Source organism: Dromiciops gliroides, chromosome 5, assembly GCF_019393635.1.
Source record: "Dromiciops gliroides isolate mDroGli1 chromosome 5, mDroGli1.pri, whole genome shotgun sequence".
Classification (NCBI taxonomy): domain Eukaryota; kingdom Metazoa; phylum Chordata; class Mammalia; order Microbiotheria; family Microbiotheriidae; genus Dromiciops; species Dromiciops gliroides.
The window spans coordinates 272,446,033-272,466,694 of NC_057865.1; the positions used below are offsets into that span (position 1 = coordinate 272,446,033).

Consider the following 20,662-nt stretch of genomic DNA (forward strand, 5'->3'; position numbering starts at 1 on the left):
TTAAGAAGCTAAACTGGAATTTGAACTCAGGTCCCTTGACTCCAAATCCAATATGCTTCTCATTATATCAAGCTGCTTCCTGAAATTAAAGATGATTTCAAAAGGAATAGTATTATTAATAAGCTTATTAGTTCTATTAATCTGCACTGGCAGAGTGCAATGGGTTGAAAATTTAGTTGAAGTTTCATGTCTCATTAATGACTTGTAAGATCTACCTAACAAAGGTACTCCCTCCTTTTCAACAGATAGTGATTTTTAACTGCTAATTAGCTTGTGTTGTTCTTCAAAAGCATGTTATTAGTCATCTTTTTCTTTTTTTATCTGTAGATCATTTCTAAATTTGACATTTCGAGACTCTACTTTTATAGGCATTCTAAAAAGAAAAGAAGAGTCTGGCTGTGAGGTTTAACTGTCCTAAATGTTGAACTGAAGGCATTTTTCTTTTATTTGTTTAATAGCCCTTATTAGTGAAATAGTGGCAGAGGGGTAGGGGGATAGGAATGGGAAATCAACTGATGAGTCAGAAAACAAACAAGAACCACCAGGAGTGCAACATGTCAGAAAAGCACGTGGCCGCTGAGCACGGTAACCTTTTTGATCTTTCTTCAGCAAGGCCCCAGCATACCTACCACTTGGAATGCTCCAGCCACCTTGACAGGTCGGAAGCCATCTACAGGCCCACAGCGGTCAGCGTGGCCATTACAGAAGCAGCTGCCCTTGACGATGAAATCATAAATGGCGTAGTGTGTGAAATGTTGGGGCTTTGTGTTTAGGTCATTGCCTTGGCAGGGACAAGGCTGGCGCTTCAGCAGCTGTACGCGAAGATTGGTGATCTTTAACTGTTCTTGGGCTTTGGCACTGTACGGATCCTCAGCAAAATGTGGTGGGGACAGAGCTCTGTAGATGACCTGTCAAGACAAAGGCACAGCAACTGAGCAAAGAAAGGGAATGAAAAAAGCAGGAGGACAGAAGCCTTTTGAATGGGTAGACCTTGTGTACACACAAAACCTTATTAAAAACATTGCGCTGTTTGGATAGCCTAGTTCTGGTTTGATTTATAGGGTTACCTGGAACATCTGTAAATGGGACATATAGGGGCTGAGAATGCCATCTGGGGAGAGAACCACTACACAGATCTTTGAAGTAGCACATTTATAATAAGATTATAATATTTAGAGCTTGTAGGGACTTGGGGGCTCATCCATCTAGTCCAACACACTCATTGTACAGATGAGGACACTGATGCTTTGTTGTCTCCTCCATTAGAATGTAAACACTTTGTAAATAAGCATTATTTCATTCGTTATATTTGTGTCCCCAGTGTCCAGTAGTGTCAAGAATCTAGCAGGTTAATAATTAATAAATAAACTAATGCTTAATAAATACTTGTCCTTGATTGAAGACCATCAAAGGTAACGGATCTGTCCCAAATCCCTGGACAGTGAGTATCAGAGCTGGAATCCAAACCCAGGTCTACCTTCTCCAAATACCGTTAAGTACCCTTTCCACTGGCAAGCCTGAAGGATGACAGGTAGGCGGGGAGGGGGAGGGGGGATGAAGCACTGGTATCACTTTCTCCTAAAGAGAAAGCACAGAGGCCACTGCAATTGGGGGACCACCTCTCTCCTTCTCATCACCCACATATAAACTTTTGGTAGGACATGGACAAGAGTCTCTCAGAATGGGCCAGCATGGATGATCTAAGACCTGTACTTGAAGGGGACACCAGAACGGATGGGATCCCCAATCCATTTGAGTATTTGAGAGTTCTCCCTGTCATGGCTCTGGTTGTGGATTTGCTTGTTTATTCTGATTCTATATATAAAGTCCATAGAAAGACATTTTCTTTGAAAATTTAAACAAGCCTTGCCAATAAAACTATCTTTTCTTTTCTTTTCTTTTTTTTTTGGTGGGGCAATGAGGGTTAAGTGACTTGCCCAGGGTCACACAGCTAGTAAGTGTTAAGTGTCTGAGGCTGGATTTGAACTCAGGTCCTTCTGAGTCCAGGGCTGGTGCTTTATCCACTGTGCCACCTAGCTGCCCCCAAAACTATCTTTTAATCTCAATATTCACTCATTCATTAAAAGGCATTAATTGACAGAAAGACAACAGTCTTCAGAAGTTATTTGGCAGACTTCCTTTCTCTTCTCTCATAAAAAGTTATGTTTTTGGGAATTCTTCTCAAAGTCATATAGGCACAGAAAGAACTGTGAATTTTGCGGCAAACATTCAAATGTCTCATCACCATAGGGGGCATGTAATAGACTTATCTGGAGTAGCAAATCAGCTAGCCCCCTCCTCAAACACAAAAATTTGAGTTGGTAGAATAAAACACAATTTTAAAGGCATTCCTTCAATAATGAATCTCTCAAACCCTAATCAAAGATTCTTTGATACATACAACCAAAATGCTAACTGTTAATTCTCTGATTGTTACCAATTGAAGCATAAAATTGGAAAATGTATGCTTTCTGATAAAGGTGTTTATCATCATCATGGGGGATGTCTTAGGAATGGCCTAAATGGAAAGGGAGTCTATAAATGGCGGGGTCTTCGGCATGCTCCTATCTTCAGATGATGTAATGCTTTGTTTCTTAAGATTCATCATTTTATTGGACCTCCTCAATGAGATTCAGGATTACTCAAAAGTAATCAATGTAATAATTTATAAAGGAAAAAAATGTGGAGGGAAAATGCCACTGGGTATTTATTTATATCCAGTACAAGTAACTCAGAGGGGCAATGAGTTGGGCTTAGGATGTGTCCTATGAATGGTCATGCCTTGCCAAACCCCAACCGTGGATTACTCTGACCTTCTCTACCTGTTCACATGCTGTTCAACTGAGCTGGGAAAAATTATGAAACCACACTGACTGAGTCCACCACAAATTTATCTTATGTACATAACATATATACTGGGTCCTCACTTTGGCAAGGCAATCCTTTTACACTTGAATTGATTCACTATCCCACCTACCACACATTCAGCACAGCAGCTTTTCTCATTCTCTTCAAACCTCTCAAGCTCCCCATCCTCTGACTCATTTCACTTTATTTTTATTTTTATTTTTTTAGTGAGGCAATTGGGGTAAAGTGACTTGCCCAAGGTCACACAGCTAGTAAGTGTTAAGTGTCTGAGGCCGGATTTGAACTCAGGTCCTCCTGACTCCAGGGCCGGTGCTCTATCCACTGCGCCACCTAGCTGCCCCCTCATTTCACTTTCAATGTGAAGTTCTGCTTAGTCTGAACTCTCGACACCTTCCACCTCCCTTAGCCTCTTCTCCTCTCAGATTAGAGGGCAGAGCTCTAAACTCCACCCCCAAATTTCCTTTATATAAGGCTAGGATCTGAACTTTCCAACTAACTCCACTTTTCACCAGTAGGTTTGCTTGGTTTGAACTCCACAGAACAGGATGCCCCTGGGGCCAGGTACCTTCTGGTGTCCTTCCCCCGTTCCCTTTCCAACTTCTTTATAATCCCATAATTATACTTCCTTATAATTTCATAAACTCGGTGAGGGCAGGTACTATCTTTCTTTTTGTTATTTGTATTCCCAGCTGTTTAACAGTCTCTGGCACATAGTAGGCACTTAATAAATGTTTACTAAATTGAAGTGAATATTTCACTGAAAAAAAAATGAGGACATTCATTGGGAACTTCTCAAACTCATATCACTCAGATTTCTCCTTCCACTCTCTCTTCCTTTACCCTTGTTTCACAAGAAGAGGTGACCCTTCTCCTTACCAGAACAAACCCCTTTACATGCTTCCGTGACCCCATCCCATTCTTTCTTCAGCAGATTGCCCACACTATTACCCTCATTCTCTCATTAATCTATTGGCTGGTTCCTGCAGTCCATAAATACACCTATATTCCTTGAGAAAACTGTCTATACTTGGTGCCTTAACTCCTCTTACTGGATTTATAAATCTAAAATCTGGCTTCTGACCTCATCACTCAATTGGAACTGTTATTTCCAAAGTAGTCCCTGATCTCATAATTGCCTCTAATGAACTTTTTCTCAGTCTTTATCCTTGAGCTGTCTGTAGCCGCTGGTATTGTTTATCATGCCCTCTTCTCCTGGATAGGTATTTACTCCTCTCTCCTTTGTGACGCTGCTTTCTCCTGATTCTCCTCATGTCTGACTGTTCCTTCTCAGGCTCCTTTGCTGGACAGTCAGCCAGGTCATGCTCACTAGACATGAGTGCTGCCCAAGGCTCCGTCCTTGCATGTTATCTCCTTTAGTGACATCATCAACTCACATGGATCAAAGCATCATCTCTATGCAGATGACTCCCATGTTTAGATTCCCAGTCCTAGTCTTGCCTCATTGATGCCTCCTGAACATCTCAAATTGGACATCCTGTAAACACCACAAACTCAAAGTGTCTAAAACAGAACTCAAACCTTCCCCTCTCCCATATTGTGGCCATCCTTCCAGCCATTTAGGCTTGAAACCTTGGTATCATCCTTAACTCCTCACTCTCACTCACCCCAAATGTCTAATCTATTGCCAAGTCTTCTCATTTCTACTGTCCCAAGATCTCCTGTATTGAGTCTCATTAGCTCAAACACAGAGCCTCACCCCGGTGAGGTCTTTATTGCCATGTGCTTGGATGATTCCATTAGCATTTTGGCTGGTCTCCCTGTCTCAAGGCTCTCTCCACCCTGATCCATCTTTCACTGAGCTGCTAAAGCATAGGTCTGACCATGTCACACCGAGAAGAAGGTGGCTACTAGGACTGTCAACAATATGGCCGTACATACATTGCATAATATTTCAAATATACTGCTTAAAATGAAGTGAGAAATATAAAGGTGTGACTAAAAAGAAATGTGGCTGATTTTCAATAAACACTCTGGAATTGACACAGCCAAGTGAGTACTGCTGCCTTCAAAGGGGACAAATTAGACACTCATTCCATTAATGTTGTCATGGATAAGAAATAGCTTTAGGACTGTTCTTATAAAACTGTCTGAAAAACCAAACCAAACCACAACTCCCTGGTGGTATATGCTTGTGAAAATCCTTGATAGCATCATATTTTGGACTTCTGAGGGTGAATTTTATTTATCTGAAACAAAGGTCATGAAAAGCTACATATGATAAGTAAGATGGATGACCAAATGACATAATAGTTTAGCGAATATTTTTAACTAAAAGATGATCATGCATTCTTCAAAACTAGCTACTGAAGGCAATGTTAAGAGCAGAGTTCTGAAAATGTTCTGAGCAATGGTACATCATCAGAGTAAGTTTATAGAGTCTAAAGTTGATAAATTTTAAGAAAATTCTTTCTTTCCAAGCAGAAAACTGGGAAATAATTTTTATAGCAAGTGTCTCTAATAAAGGCCTCATTTCTCAAATATATAGAGAACCAAGTCAAATTTATAAGAATGCAAGTCATTCCCTAGTTGCTAAATGGTCAAAGGATATGAATAGGCAGTTTTCAGACAAAGAAATCAAAGCTATTTATAGTCATATGAAAAAATTCTCTAAATAATCATTGATTAGAGATATGCAAATTAAAACAATTCTGAGGTACCACCTCATACTTATCAAATTGGCTAAAATGATGGAAAAGGAAAATGATAAATATTGGAGAGGATGTGGGAAAATTGGGACAACAATGCATTGTTGGTAGAGTTGTGAACTGATCCAACCATTCTGGAGAGGATCTTGGAACCATGCTCAAAGGGCAATCAAACCACATACTTTTTGGGGGGAGGGGCGGGGCAATGAGGGTTAAGTGACTTGGCCAGGGTCACACAGCTAGTTAGTATAAAGTATCTGAGGCTGAATTTGAACTCAGGTCTTTCTGAATCCAGGGCCAGTGCTCTATCCACTGTGCCACCTAGCTACCCCCTCCCCGCATACCCTTTGATCCAACAACACCACTACTAATATCCCAGGATTTAAAAAAGGAAAAGGACCTATTTGCACATAAATATTTATAGCAGCTTTTTTGTAGTGGCAAAGAACTGGAAATTGAGGGAATGCCTATGAACTGGGGAATGGTCGAACAAGCTGTGGTATATGAATGTAATGGACTACTATTGTGCTATAAGAAATGATGGGGAAAAAAAGAAATGATGATCAGGCATATTACAGAAAAACCTGGACTAACTTACATGAACTGATACAAAATGAAGTGAGCAGAATCAGAAAAACACTGTACACAGTAACAACAACATTGTATGATGATCAATTGTGACAGACTTAGCTCTTCTCAGCAATACAGTGAGTCAAGATAATTCCAAAAGACTCATGATGGGACATTCTATCCACACCCAGAGAAGGAACTGATGGGGTCTGAATGCAGATCGAAGCATACTATTTTTGTTTTATTTTTTTGTGTTTTTCCTTTTGTTCTGTTTATTCTTTTATAACATGACTAATATGGAAAAATATTTTACATGATTGTACATGTATAACCTATTTCAAATTGATTTTCATCTTAGGGAGGGGTGAAGGTCAGAGGGAGAACATTTGGAACTCAAAATTTTATAAAAAATGTTTAAAAGTATCTTTACATGTAATTAAAAAATAAAATACAAAAAAAGAAAAAAAGAAAACTTTCCTTCTATCCCACCATTGGACTTATGAGTTCTAGTACAACTGGCCAAACAAAACAAACTCTCATTAAATCTCTCTTGCATTCAATTCCTTCCCTCTACTCACATATTTGCATTGTGTTTCAGGCCCTCATCACCTCATTCCTTTATTTCCTGTAGTTGACACTAAATTCCTTAATTCCTTCAAGAAGCATGTCATTTAATACCTTGTCCACAAGGCTTTTCTCAAACCCTTCAACTGCTAGAGCCATCCCCGCCCTACATAAATTGCCTTGTATTTCTTTTGTCTCAACTGATAGAACAGAAGTTCCCTGAGCACAGGGACTATTTCATTTTTGTTTATGTAGCTAGCTTCAGTGCCTAGCACAGTGTCTGGCATACAGCAGGTGCTTAATTAATGTGTGCTGAGTCATTACATTATAGTTACTACCAGCATAATTTCATGCTTTGCTTGGTTTCCCCCACTGCAATGCTACCCCTTACCACTTTCATAGAAACACAGGATCTTGGGAGTTTGAAGAGAAACCAATGCACACCTAATTTGACCCATACCTGGAAAAAAAATCCCTCTACGACTTCCCTAACAAGTGGTCATACAGCCTTGTTTGAAGGCCTCCAATGAAGGGAGACTGTTGTATCTCATTAGGCAGCCCCTTCCACTTTTGGAGACCTGTTGGGAAGTTTTCTTGACATCAGACCAAAAACTGCTTGTCTGCAACCTGTCCATTTGCTTATATGGTCATTCTGTCCTAGGTCTCATTTCTTGCTCCTTTTCTTTGGCCTTCTGAGTCAAGAGTCACGATGAAATCAAACTCAGGAGTTTAGAAAGATGTATCTCGTGTACTCCGTTTCAAATCTTCCCCTCAGCTGCTCTGACAGGGAGAGAGAAGGCATCCTCTACACCAGCCTTCCAGGGAACCACAGTCCACTCAGTTGGGAGACTAAGGGCCAGGAGTACCAAAGTAATATGACTCATCCGTAAAGACAGACCCCACAATTCCATCCGAATCTAATTCCTCTCCTCCAGCCACACCCGTCTTCCCGTCTTCCTGTCCGGTGTTCACCCGTCTCACCTTGGCCTCAGGCAGCTATGGGCATTCAGCCTTATTGTCAGAGGAGAAGAGGTGCAGAGTAGGGACCAGACTGTAGCTCCAGCCCTGGCTCTACTCTCCATTCTTTGGTTCTTTCCAATATCCCCTTAGTCAAAGCTTCGTGGCTTTCTGCAAGGCCGGTTACACTTAAAACCAGACCTGGTCAGGAGTGAGGCAGCAGGAGAAAGACTCACTCGAGGCAAGCAAAGAGAACTCCACTGCAAGTTTCCTGGCAAAGGTTCTCCTTTGTGCGGTCCCTGCCGTGTCCTGAGCACTGGTAACTCTCTGCCACTGTCCTGACGTTCACCGTGGTTCTTTCCTAGAATTGGCTCTTCAAAGACTAAGATCAAAGGAAGATCTGTCAATGTTACAAGGAACTTGGGGATTTTTTTTAACTTCCTGAACATAGATTGTGAAGACTGAATGGCAGCTCTGTTTGGGGCCTATGACACTGCAATTGGCACGCTCCTATCAGCAGGGATGAGACATCAAGGGCCCTAAAGCTGCATTCTGGAAAGGAGACAGCAAACGTCTACAGGCACAAAAGTGAACAGGAATTTAAACCTTGAAATCTTTTCTTCAGAAAGGAGACGCCTCTATCCGATACCCTGGGAAATGGATCTACCCTATACCAGGAAACAAAGAGTACGCCGATCCAGATGCTCCAAGCTGCTGGCACACCGCCCTCTGGTTCCCACCCAGTTTCTTCTCAAAATTCCCCTGCAGATGCCAATATGGCACTCACTAAAGAGGAGAACTAGAAAAGGTATAGGGGCCTCCCTGTAATCCTAGCCTTTTTGCCCCTGCTGTAGCCAAAATCAAGGCACATCTGTGGGTATCACTCTTCCTCTGTAAGCACATCTGCAGGCCTGGGACTTGGATGGGGTCCAGCAAAGAGGCCAGAGGGTAAAGACGACTTGACCAAGGCTTAAGCTCCCTTGGTATTCTACTTGTTAGTGATACTGCTACAAAGTGCCTGGAATAGACTAAGAATCTTTGAGGTTTGGATATTTGGGATATGCCCAATCTTTCAAGGCATCTCTGCTACCTGTCTGACATCCTGACTCCAAGTAACACCCCAGTTTGATTAAAGATGCCTGCCCTGCTTCTCTCCACACATGACACAAGGAGATCTTTCACAGCTTCACAGTAGCTTAGATGCTAACTGAAAATTCCAGCTGAGACTGTCATATTGAGAATTTGTGACAATTATGCCCTACATCTTACAATATTTCTGCTATGAATGAGATCAAAGTTGGAGCAGGGTGTGAGTTGGGAGTGAACATAATGTGAAAGGAATAAGATATACTGGTCATGAGTAGCAAGAGAGCCAAGAAATTAAATATCACCTGAGCCTATGCCCTATATATAGAGCCTCCCTGGAATTATAACCCCTGCCCATACTATAGCCATATACTAAAGAAGTCTTTGTCGTGGTTCAAAGTTTTATTTAACTGTCATCTTGATAAATATTTCAACTGCTCCATTCTATGGTCCTCTGGTCCTCTATGAACTGCTGCCCACAATACTCCTTTAATATATCAAAATCAAGAATGAAGTATTGATTGAAAAGAAAAGGACAAGATGTCCTGACTAGAACAGAAAGTCCTGAGCCTGTGATGAAGGTGTGCATGCATGTGTGTGTGTGTGTGTGTGTTTAGCAACACATTTCTAAAGCTTGTTGCGGTTTCCTCTTTTTAGCAGCATGTAAAGTCTTTTGTGTTCTTGGAAAAAAGGATCAGGCAGGTGTGAGCATGAACCCAAACATATCCCAGTACCAAGTTCCCCACATAACCCCAAGGGCTTCTGACTTGCTAAAAATATAAGTTAAGAATCCAGACCACAAGTATAAGTTAAAGGTTTTATAAATTCAGGATACTTTAAGATGTGAAATGAAAAATTATAAACTGAATGTGGAAAAAAAGCTTTTTTTTTTTAACAATAAAGGTGACAATTTACATATTGTAAGTTTCCAAATAAACTAGGAGCTTAGTTGCATTCAGAATGTTAAACACAACTCAACAAATGTTAATTAAACACTTACTGTATGTAAAGATCCTAGCTTTTGGGGCAAGAACTCACTATTTGACAAAAACTGCTAGGAAAACAAGAAAGTAGGCCAGCAAAAATGAGGCATACACCAACATCTCACACCATATATCAAGTTGATTTAGACATAAAGGGTGATATAAGAAAATTAGTGAAACAGAGAAGTAATCCCCTGTCACATCTACAGATAGGGGAAGAGTTCATAACCAAATATGAGATAGAGAGGTTGATGGGAAGTAAAATAGATAATTTTGGTTACATAAAGTTGGTAAGTTTTTTTGCATAAACAGAACCAATGCAGCTAAAATGAGAAGAAAAGCAGGAAGTGGAAAAATATCTTTGCAGCAAGTTTCTCTGATAAAGGTCTTGTTTATCAAATATATAGGGAACTGAGCTGAATTTATAAGATTAAGTGTCCATTCTCCAATTGATGCAAACAAGTAGTTTTCAGAGGAAGAAATCAAAATTATCAACAGTCATATGAAACAGTGCTTTAAGTAATTAATAATTAGAGAAGTGCAAATTTAAAAAACTCTGAGGTACCACTTCACACTCAACATATTGGCTAAGATGACAGAAAAAGAAAATGACAAATGTTGGAGGGGATGTAGGAATATAAATATCCTAACGTATTGCTAGTAGAGTTGTGAATGAGTCTACCCATTCTGGAAAGCAATTTGGAACTATGCAACAAAAGTAATTAAACTATGTATTACTACTTCTATGTCTATATTCCAAAGAGATCAAAGAAAAAGGAAAAGTCCTATATGTACAAACATATTTATCACAGCTCTTTTTGTGGTGGCAAGGAATCAGAAATTGAAGGAATGCCCATGAACTGAGGAATGGCTGAACAATTGGGGTAGAATACAATTATACTGTAAGAAATGATAAAAGTGATGGTTTCACAAAGACCTGGGAAGACTTATATGAACTGATACACACTGAAGTCAACAGAACCAGAAGAACAATTTATAAAATAAGAGCAATATTGTAAAAATAATCAACTAGGAAAGAGTAACTCTGATCCACACAATGAATGGCCACAATTCTAAAATTCACCTCAAGAAAGAGACTCGGAGTGCAGATTGAAGCATATTTTTCCTCTCTTTCTTGATTTTCTTGTGTAGCTTATGCAGAAATCTGGTTTTCATGACTTCATGTTTATAATGGGTTTTGTATTTTGGCCTTCTCAACGGGGAGGGGAGGGAAGAGGAATGAATCTGGAACTGGAACTAAAATGAACTTTAAAAACCGTCTGAAGGTTCTGTGCTGGGTGCTATGGGAGATACTATGCTCAGCTATGACATGGTTTGGAAGGGACATAGATTGGAGGAGGGAACACCTATTCAGAGGCTCCTGCACGAAGTGAGAATAGAGATGGATATAATAGCAAAACCGAACATGGCAAATGATTGACATGACAGGTATAGGAGAAAAGGGGTTTTTAAAATATCTGAGTAGGAATGTGGTTTAAAAAGGTTTTTTTGCATCTTATCTTTGTAGATTAGAGAAACAAAAGAAATAATTCATTATATAAGCATTTATATTTAATGTTTGCTGAGTATTATTTTATAATTTCTATCTTGACATTTTATCAGCTCAAATATAAGTATAATGTTTTTATATATGTAAATACATACATATGTGTATATACATATATATATATATAAACAGAACAAATAGGAAGATCATGATAAAATCTACTTTCTGTTGTAATTTTTTAGAACTATGTTACACCACTAAGATTATAAATCATAGCTGTGATTAGACCACTTAGCACCCCCGCCCTCACCCCCATCCCCTCTTTTCTTCTTCCACCTCTTGATCTGGGAACAGTAACCGAGTCAATGGCACCACTGCTTTTGGAAAGGGCATTGATGTATCTTACACATCAATTCTCGTCTGTCTTTGTGACTCTCCAAGCCAAAACTCCCTTCCCTGGACACCACTTTCCTAAACATGTTGCTTTGTACCATTAGAATGCAAGTTCCTTAAAGGCCATTCTCAATGCTTATGAGCACATGAATTGGTATATTTTTGTTGTTAAGTCGTTTTTCAGTCATAGCTGACTCTCCATGATCCCATTTGGGATTTTCTTGGCAAAGATACTGGAGTGACTTGCCATTTCTTCCTCCACCTCATTTTGCAAATGAGAAAACTGAGGCAGAGTTAAGTGACTTGCCCAGGATTGCATAGCTAGTAAGTGTCTGAAGCCATGCTTGAACTCAGGTCTTCCTTACTCCAGGTTTGGCTCTCTATGCACTGTGCCACCCATCTGCTCTGCTCTGCTCTACTTGATATACAATAAGTACTTAATAAATGCCTTTCCTTTTTTTTTTAATATAGGCATCTAACCATTCATCTGGAAAACATAAACTAGGTATAGCAAATTTGTTATATATGGTAGTTTATAAAATTTTACATAGTTAAGCTTTCTATCAATTTATGGAAATAATTAATTCAGTAATTACTATAAAACGAGAAGCAGGAAAACAGGCTCAAGTCTTCCTTCCCACACACACTCCCTGTATGACTCTGGCCATGACCCTTAACCTTTCTGTGCTCCAGCGTCTAGAGCCTTCCCCTTCACAATCCCCACCTTTCCAAAAGTACTTTTAGCTTCTCAGAAAAGATGCTACTTAAATGCCAACAGGTTTTTAATATATTCTATAAACAGAACAATCGATTTAAACTACCTGGAGAATGGAGTATAAAGATTTTGAAAAGCAAAACAATTTTGTAGCCTTATCTAACTAAAGGACAAAATTGCTTTCACAATACAAACAAAAAGTATTTTCTCTCTCCTGCAAAGGTTGGCTTGGAGAGGCACATTTATCAAGAATAATTCAGTACTCAGTTGAAAATGGTCAGCTCAACTGTAAAGCCATCATCTTTTTTATTCAGCTGTCCACCAGCAAACAGTATCTGTCAAATTCCTACGTCTTATTAATAAACCTTGTGAATGGATTTTGATCAGAGTTAACCTGAAGACATACCCTGAGTTCCAAACACAGAAGCTTGTGTGTTCTTTGGTCTCCAGTTCTGTAAGGTGGATCACAGCTAACTCTGCTATCTCAAAAAGTATTGAAAACTCTAGTATCTTTTTAGCTACCTAAGAATTCACATACTGGCGTTATTGTACGAGTCCAAGCAAAAAGATGTTATGATTTACACTTAACATTAAGAGGAATACTGGCAGAAGAAAGAAGGCTCTCCTTGGCACCATTCAAATCTCCCCCCAGGTAACTGTGGCCAAAACCCTTCAGGGCATGACCTGGCTTCTGTGTGGTCCACAGCACATGTGTACGGATCCCAGGCTGTTTGGTCTGGAGGTTCGTCAGCCCTGTTCTTATGAGTGGGTGGTGCATTGGCGACTGTCTTAAAATTCTGGCTTTTAAGGGGCTGCTGTGTGGGAGTCCTGGGCCCAAGGAAAGGGAAAGCTGGAATAGGAAAAGATAGGCTAATCTACATGTGGGTGTCTACAGCAAAGCAGAACAGCTGGGTAGTTTAATTTTAGCACTTTTGTCCTTGATGGTTCCACTTTAAGTAAAGCACCTACTTGTCTGGGAGAAGTGTGTCTGTCTTTTAGAGGGCACAGAAGGCCTTTTGCTCCCCTCCCGGAGCATAAGGCACCTACTCCATCTGCGTATTTCACCTTTTAAAGACATAGGGGAGCCTTATCTACTGTACTAGTCCTTTTACAGAGAGGACAACAGAACTGGCTGGAGTTTTCAGGAGAGTAAAGCGGAGGAATGCCACGCACTCCAGTAACTTGCTTGTACGATAGTAACCTCAGTTTATAAGTACTTGAAAGCCTCTTTGCATGTTTGAAAGCATACTTACAGTTTTAAAGTGATGAGAAAGCCATCTGAAAGTATCTTCAAGGGGGAAGGGAAGTGACAGAGCAGCAGGAGCTGCAGCATTCTATTCTCTGTCAAAAGCTGTAGACCTATGCACTTCCTGACTTGTTTGAATGATTATTTTGCCCCTCAAAAGGTCAAGGAATCAACCAATCTTATCTAATTTAACAAATATTTATTAAATGCCTACTATGCACAACAGACTGTGCAAGACACTGGGAATACAATAATCAAAGGAAAAATAGTTCCTGCCCTCAGGGAGCTCATATTCTACAGGGCAGGTGAAGTGGTTCTACAGCTGTAAAATGGTTAAGTATATGCATGATGATAATGAGGAGGGGGGACAGAGCAATAACGACTAGGAGTCCCCCAAGAGGTGTGCTTCAAGACCCCCAGGCACAAGCTGATCATTATACATAAATGTAAATTATGTAAACGTAGAAGGAATTCTGGTACGTTTCTTGATGGTTTTCTTGGGTAGGGAAAAATGTATGGCAACCAGGACACCCGACTGCCCAAAACATTACATCAGCCCTAAACCCTGGAGGAAGACTTCCTCTCCTGATTAATGATAGGAAGGAGGGTGTCTATGTGATGGTAGGCATCTCTTTTTAACTTGTTTATGGGAGTTGGGAAAGACACAGAATTAGATGAGATGGAGTCAAGAAAGGGAGCTTATAATAATAGCATGTGATTAAAAAACTATTTTGAACTCAATTTTATACTGGTTGATGTAAATTTTTTTTTTGCTGAGTTTCTTTGCCATTACAAAAATAATGAAGAAGAATTTGAGGCTGATATTTGACTAGATGTAGGAAGGCACTAGAATGTCACCTCCTGTGAGAACCCTTTCTTATGTTCTCAGTTATTAGTGTATTTTTATATATATTCTAAATGTATTGACTGCGAACAAATCTCCTCCCTCCCCCAGCAGAATATAAGCTCCTTGAGGATAGGCACTTGTTTCATTTTTTGGCATTGGTATCTCCAAAATTTAAGCACTGTACCCAACACATAGGAGATGCTTAATAAATGCTTGTAGACTGAGTCACTGAGGTGGCAAAAGGACTGAGCCTTGAAGCATATTAAGTATTCCAAGATCAGAAGTAAGGAGAATATATTCCCAGCATGGGGGAAAGATTGTACAAAGGCACAGAAACTGGGAGATGGGCTGTGGAATTGAGAGAACAGCAAGAAGGCTTAATGAGCTGGAGTACAGAGTATTGGGAAGGGGAGCAATGTCCAGTAAGTTTGCAGAGGTGGGCTGTGGTCAGACTGTAAATGGCTTTAAATGTCATCTTCTCCAGGAGGTATCAGGCAGACACGAAAAGTTCTTGGCTTGGGGGAATGACATGGTTGGACTTGCGATCTAAGATGAGTGTTTTGAAATCTGTGTGGAAGGAGGATAAAGAAAGATGGAGTTGAGAGGGGAAATTCTCATTTGGATCTGATTCTTACCAAAAGGAACTGGCTGCTGGAATGGAAATGATGGGAACTTAGGAAGAAAGTGATCACTCATTCTATCTTAGAATTTGGGATAGAAGAGAAGAAAATCAGGAATAGTTTGATTTGAAAACAACACTTTGAGAGAGAAGATGTCAAAAGGTCTTGAAGAAAGATAGGCAGGGGTTCATAGACTAACAATTCTAAAGGATATATGAGAGCCCACGGAGGGGTGAGAAGCTCTCAAAAATGAAATTCTGGATATACAAAGAAAAACAATTCTGATAAAGGAAAAGGCAAAAGTGTCTAAAGAGAGCAGTATGGAAACAGAGAGAACTCATTAAAGAACTCTGATTTTTAAAAGCCCTGTACTAAAGATGGAAGCAAGGGTAGGTAACAGAATGAAAACAAAAACGTGGCAATAATCTTCTTGTATGAATGGAGTCAGCAGTATTACAACTGATAGGAAGAGAGAGATCACATTCAAGGGAAATGAGGCATCGAGTAAGAAATGTAGAGTGGGACTGAGTTATGGAAAACTTAGAGACAAGCTCAAGAATTTGGATTTCATGTGGTGTCAACAGGGCCTATTATATTGATTCCTCATTAGGGTATAATTTATTGGAGTGGTACTTTAGGAAGATTAACTATCTTACTTTGATGTACAGATAAAGGGAAAGACCGTGGGCAGGAAGCGCAGCTGGCAGACAATTACAGTAATGGATAAAAGAAGAGACAGTATGGACCAGAGTGTTGGCTATTGCTATGGAAAGAAGGCAGGAATGATCCAGAAACATTGTGGAGGAAGAATGCACAGGCTGAAGGTGAGAGACACCGCCCCCCCCCCCAATCACAGCCAATCAGGAGAGAGGACTCTAGGATGACCTGAAAGTTTGCTGACCTGAGGGACTATGAGAATAGTGGTCACATGAAAAGAAGTGGGGAAGCTGGGAAGGGCACCCAATTTGGGGTAGGAGGAAATGAGACTGATTTTTACGAACGCTGAGGAGTCTGATATGGTAATAGGACATAAACTTGCAGACAGCTCAGTACATGAGACTGCAGTTTGACTGTCAGATTTGAGGATCATCTCCATAAAAGTCAGAAGATCACAGGAATAAAGCTGGAAGACCCTTTTAAAGTTCATCTAATCAATTCCTTAATCGTACAGGCGAGACAGCTGAGGCCAGGAGAGAGAAAGTGACTGGTTCAAGGTGACAAGGTTTTTGGTCTGCACTGTGAAATGACAAAGCTGGATTCCTTCTGACTTTAAATCCAGTGGTCTTTTCACATGCTTCCTCCCAAACACCGCATTCCTTCCTCAGAGACAGCTTAAGCCATAATTGAGGATGATCTCTCCAACGCAGTAACTGTCAAGAAGGAAGAGAAAGTAGGTAAGGATGAACACTGACTTACACTAAGTTGGGGGGGGGTAGAGAAGGAAAAAGATCTAGTAAATGAGACAAAAAAAGAATCAGTCATATGTAGAAGAGGAGAAATTCGATAATGTAGTGTTGGGGAAGCCAAGAGAAGGAAGAATTTAAGGAAGGAGGTAGTTAACAATGTCTTCCATGCCAATAAGAGGTAAAAAAGGATGAGGACAAGAAAAGGCCCAAGATTTGGTCAGGAGGTCACTGTTTAACTTTGTGAATCTATAGTTTTATTTGAGTATTTGAACAGAAACCAGAAGTTAGGTAGTGAAGGGAAGGAGAAAGAACATAGTAAGAAGAACTTCCAAGAAGTGTGTTTGTTTGTTTGTAAAGAGGAAAGCATTTGAAAGCAGAAGAGAAGGAATCAATTGGGAGACTAGAGACAATTTTAAGGTGTGGGAGTAAGGTCATTTAGGTGGAGAATGGAATCACAATCACAGATGGAGGGAGGAAAAGGCAGATGTAGAAATAGAGATATGATGAATTGAAGACAGGATTATATGGTGTTCACACGCTATGGCTCCAATCTTCTCAAAACAGAGACAAATTGACTTCACTGAGATAGAGGGTGGAAAAGGTCATGGTATTGGAAATTTGAGAAGGAAGAAAGTCAAAACAGAGCTTGAGAGTTCACGAGACAAACAAATGTGTAAGAATAAAACAACTGATTACAATGCTACCTAAATTAATGTACTTATTTAGTACCATGACAATCTATGAAATGTTATATGGACATAACAGAATAGTGATGGTGCTGTAAGAAATGACAAAATGAATGGTTTCAGAGAAACCTATGAAGACTTGTCTATACTGATGCAGAATGAAGTGAGCAGAACCAGGAGAAGAGAAACAACTTTTAAAGACTTCAGTACACGAATCATTGCAATGAATTTGGACTGAGCCAAGTCTACACACTTCTGCGGGATTCCCCAACAATGCTTTGGGGTAATAGAGAAAACACTGGTCCAGGATTAGGAGTTTTCATTATGGCTTTTAAGGAGCCAGATCAGTTGTCAAAAAAGAAGTTTTAGGTCATGAGGAGGAAAGCACTGAAGCAGCCAAATTAGGGGTCAAGAGAAGCAATTTAATGAAAACAGAAAGGAGGAAAGTGCAAGAGACAGGTTGGACTACTTCAAAGAGAGATGGGACATTTACCTCATGCTTTTTTTTAGGTGACGTATCTGTACTGATATAGATATGGACAGGAACCGAACCTGTGAGTTCATTGGTATAGGGAATTCCCAGATGAGGAGACTCTCTCTACCAATTCAGGCTGTCATTTTCTCTGTAATTTATAGTCTTAATTGTCTAAAGCATGAGAGGTTAAGCATCTCACCAGGGTCAGAGGTGAGCTGTGACCCTGTGTTTTCCTGACTCTGCGACTAGCTCTGTATTCACTATGCCACACCACCTCCTCTACATCTGCACACATATGCATAGGGATGTGTCTATGTATGGGTTTCAGGTGGAGAACATAAGGGGCCACAGTATATGACATCTTTGAAAAGGCCGCTTTTGCTAAACAGGGTACATCTGCCAAGAGCGCGTGGGCAGAAAATATTGCTCAAAGTCCTGGGTCCCAAGTCTACTGTAGGAAGGAGGATAGAGCTGCTGTTTATGCAGCCATGGTAGAGGGGGCACTGGAAGCCTTTGCTATACCATCCCCAGAGGGTGCAGAAGAAAGCTGCTGCACGCAGGCATCGCTTTTGCAAAACATTATGCTTTGTTCCAAATGATCCAGGAATAATAACGAGCTAAGAGTCTTTTCTTCCAGTATCACTAGTGACAAGACTGGCTCTAAACTATTCAGCAATTTGTCAATGGATGTGACCAGAGCCATGGGGCAAAAAGTTCTTGGCAAGAGGCAGCTAGGTGGCACAGTGGATCAAGCACTGGCCCTGGATTCAGGAGGACCTCAGACACTTGACACTAGCTGTGTGACCCTGGGCAAGTCAATTAACCCTTACTGCCTTGCAAAAAAACAAAAAAAAGTTCTCGGCAAATGCCACGGATACTCCAGCAGTGGCTCCCAGAGCACTCAGGAATTAATTAAATTCCCTTCCATACTTGGGATACATCGTTATCCTCATGATGGGCAGTTATTTCTTTAGATTGGGTCACTGGTCCCTGCCTCAAAGTTGTCATCCATTTCACATATGGCATGATATTTTGGAAAAAAGTTGTATGGCTTTAAGGACACCAGGGATAAATCATCTGAGGAGGGATAAAATAAACCAAAGGAAAATAAGGGGAAAGTATATAAGAATGAGCATTATGTTAAAGAAAACTCTAATTTTGCTGTCTTTTGAGAAGATAAACAAAATGAGAATTTCACCTAAGTATGTAATGTTCAGGCTCAGCGGATAAAGTACCAGGCTTGGAGTCTGGAAGACTCCTCTTCATGAGTTCACATCTGGCCTCAGACACTTACTAGCTGTGTGACCCTGGGCAAGTCACTGAACCCTGTTACCCTCAGTTTCCTCATCTGTCAAAGGAGATGGAGAAGGCAATGGCAAACCACTCTAATATCTTTGCCAAGGAAACCCCAAACAAGGTCATGAAGAACCAGATATGACCGAAACAACTAAACAACAACAACAAGAGTAATGTTCATATATAGGTGTGTGTATATAATTTGTCATTTTTGTTGGATTTAAAACCTTAGTTTATTTTCAAACTACATGCCCAGGCCTTGCCATACACATCCTTAAGTTACTATAAACTTTTCTCCTGCCTTACTATTTCTATAATCCCAATATTTGAATCATAACTAATTTTCTTCTGAATAATCTCTAGATTCAAATGGCTTACATGTAGTGCCGGCTATTTTCTATAAGAATTGGGTAAAATAGAACAAGTAAAAACTGGAATCTCTATCTGCTAATTATTTTCATGGATTTTCCTCCATCTATTTTTCAAATATGATGTTAAATCAAAAAATTTCCAGGCATGCGCTTTCTCACCTTTTAGCAGGTGAGCATGCGTTTTGCTTAAAATATTTCAAATTGATAACGAACCTCTGTGACGCGGTTTAACTTCTGGAGTTCTATGAAAGAAATAAAAGGAAAGATAGTATCTCATTTATTAGACATTTGCTTAATTTGCTAAAGTGTTATACTCTCTCTTTCCACATCTTCCTCCCTACTCTATGTCTGCCTATGAAAAACAATACACCAACAGATTCTATTATAGTCTTTTTCCCCTGGGGAATGAGACTCATAGATATTCTAATCTAAATCTTCTCTGTTGTGTTTGAAAGTGAAGTCAGCATTGAAATATAAAAAGCTAGAGTGAATCGAATGCCCATTTCCCCCCCTAAGGTTTTCTACAGGATTATTACAAGTAGTCTAAGTGAATGCAAAAGCCTTGATTTTGACATCTTTGCATTTTGTAGATGGGAAGAAATATGACAATCCTGAGTAATTAGGCAGAAGAACCAAAGCACTTGCACTTGGTGCATTTTGTTTTTAAAGTGAGGCCTTGTTTTTTCAGCTTCACTGCCATTTTATGTAAAGAGTGATGAATCAGTTTTTACCTGTTTTATTAATAAAACCTAATTTGGATATCTTGAGTCGATGGTTTTGTGATTTAGATGGGCAAATGGTTTTTGTAACAGGTAAGTTATTTATAAAAAATTTTTAAAAGTTATATTCTAAAGGTTTCTAGATCTTTGTGTCTCTATCTCTGGAATTTCCTTTCATTAAGCAAAAGTCCTTGGTACCAAATTTTGGCCCTGAAGCTCATTCAATGTGACTTAAGAGAAATTTTAAATTCAATTCCACTATTTATTAAATTCAGAGTGAAGTGGGTAGCCCAAGGTCATGCAAAGGGGGAAGGGAACAAACATTTATCAAGTGTCTGCTCCATGCCAGGCCCTGTGCTAAGCTAATATTCACAAATATGACATCATCTGATTCTCAAAAGAACCCTGGGAGGTGGGTAATATTATTATGGCCATTGTACGGAAGAGTAAATAGAGTAAAACAGAGGTTAAGTGACTTGCCCAGGGTCACAGAGCTAATAGGTGTCTGAGGCTGAATTTGAACTTCTAGAATCTTCTTGACTGCAGGCTTGGCTCTCTATACACTTTGCCATCTAGCTGCCACACCATTTAGTAGAGAATACTACTAATTCTATGTCTTACTCATCCAATTATAAAATCAAGAGAAAGGTGCTACTACATAGACCGAAAAGGGGCATGTACTAGATT

General features: G+C 39.9%; 1 protein-coding gene across 3 annotated transcripts in view; it reads right to left on the reverse strand.

Annotated features, from left to right (window-relative positions):
• Nucleotides 1–20,662, reverse strand: part of NTN4 (netrin 4) — a 243,612-nt gene that overhangs the window by 79,795 nt on the left and 143,155 nt on the right. For all 3 annotated transcript variants that reach the window (XM_043968630.1, XM_043968629.1, XM_043968628.1), the window contains one exon: nucleotides 630–908. In XM_043968630.1, the coding sequence (XP_043824565.1) occupies nucleotides 630–908 (279 nt within the window). The remainder of the gene's footprint in view (nucleotides 1–629; nucleotides 909–20,662) is intronic.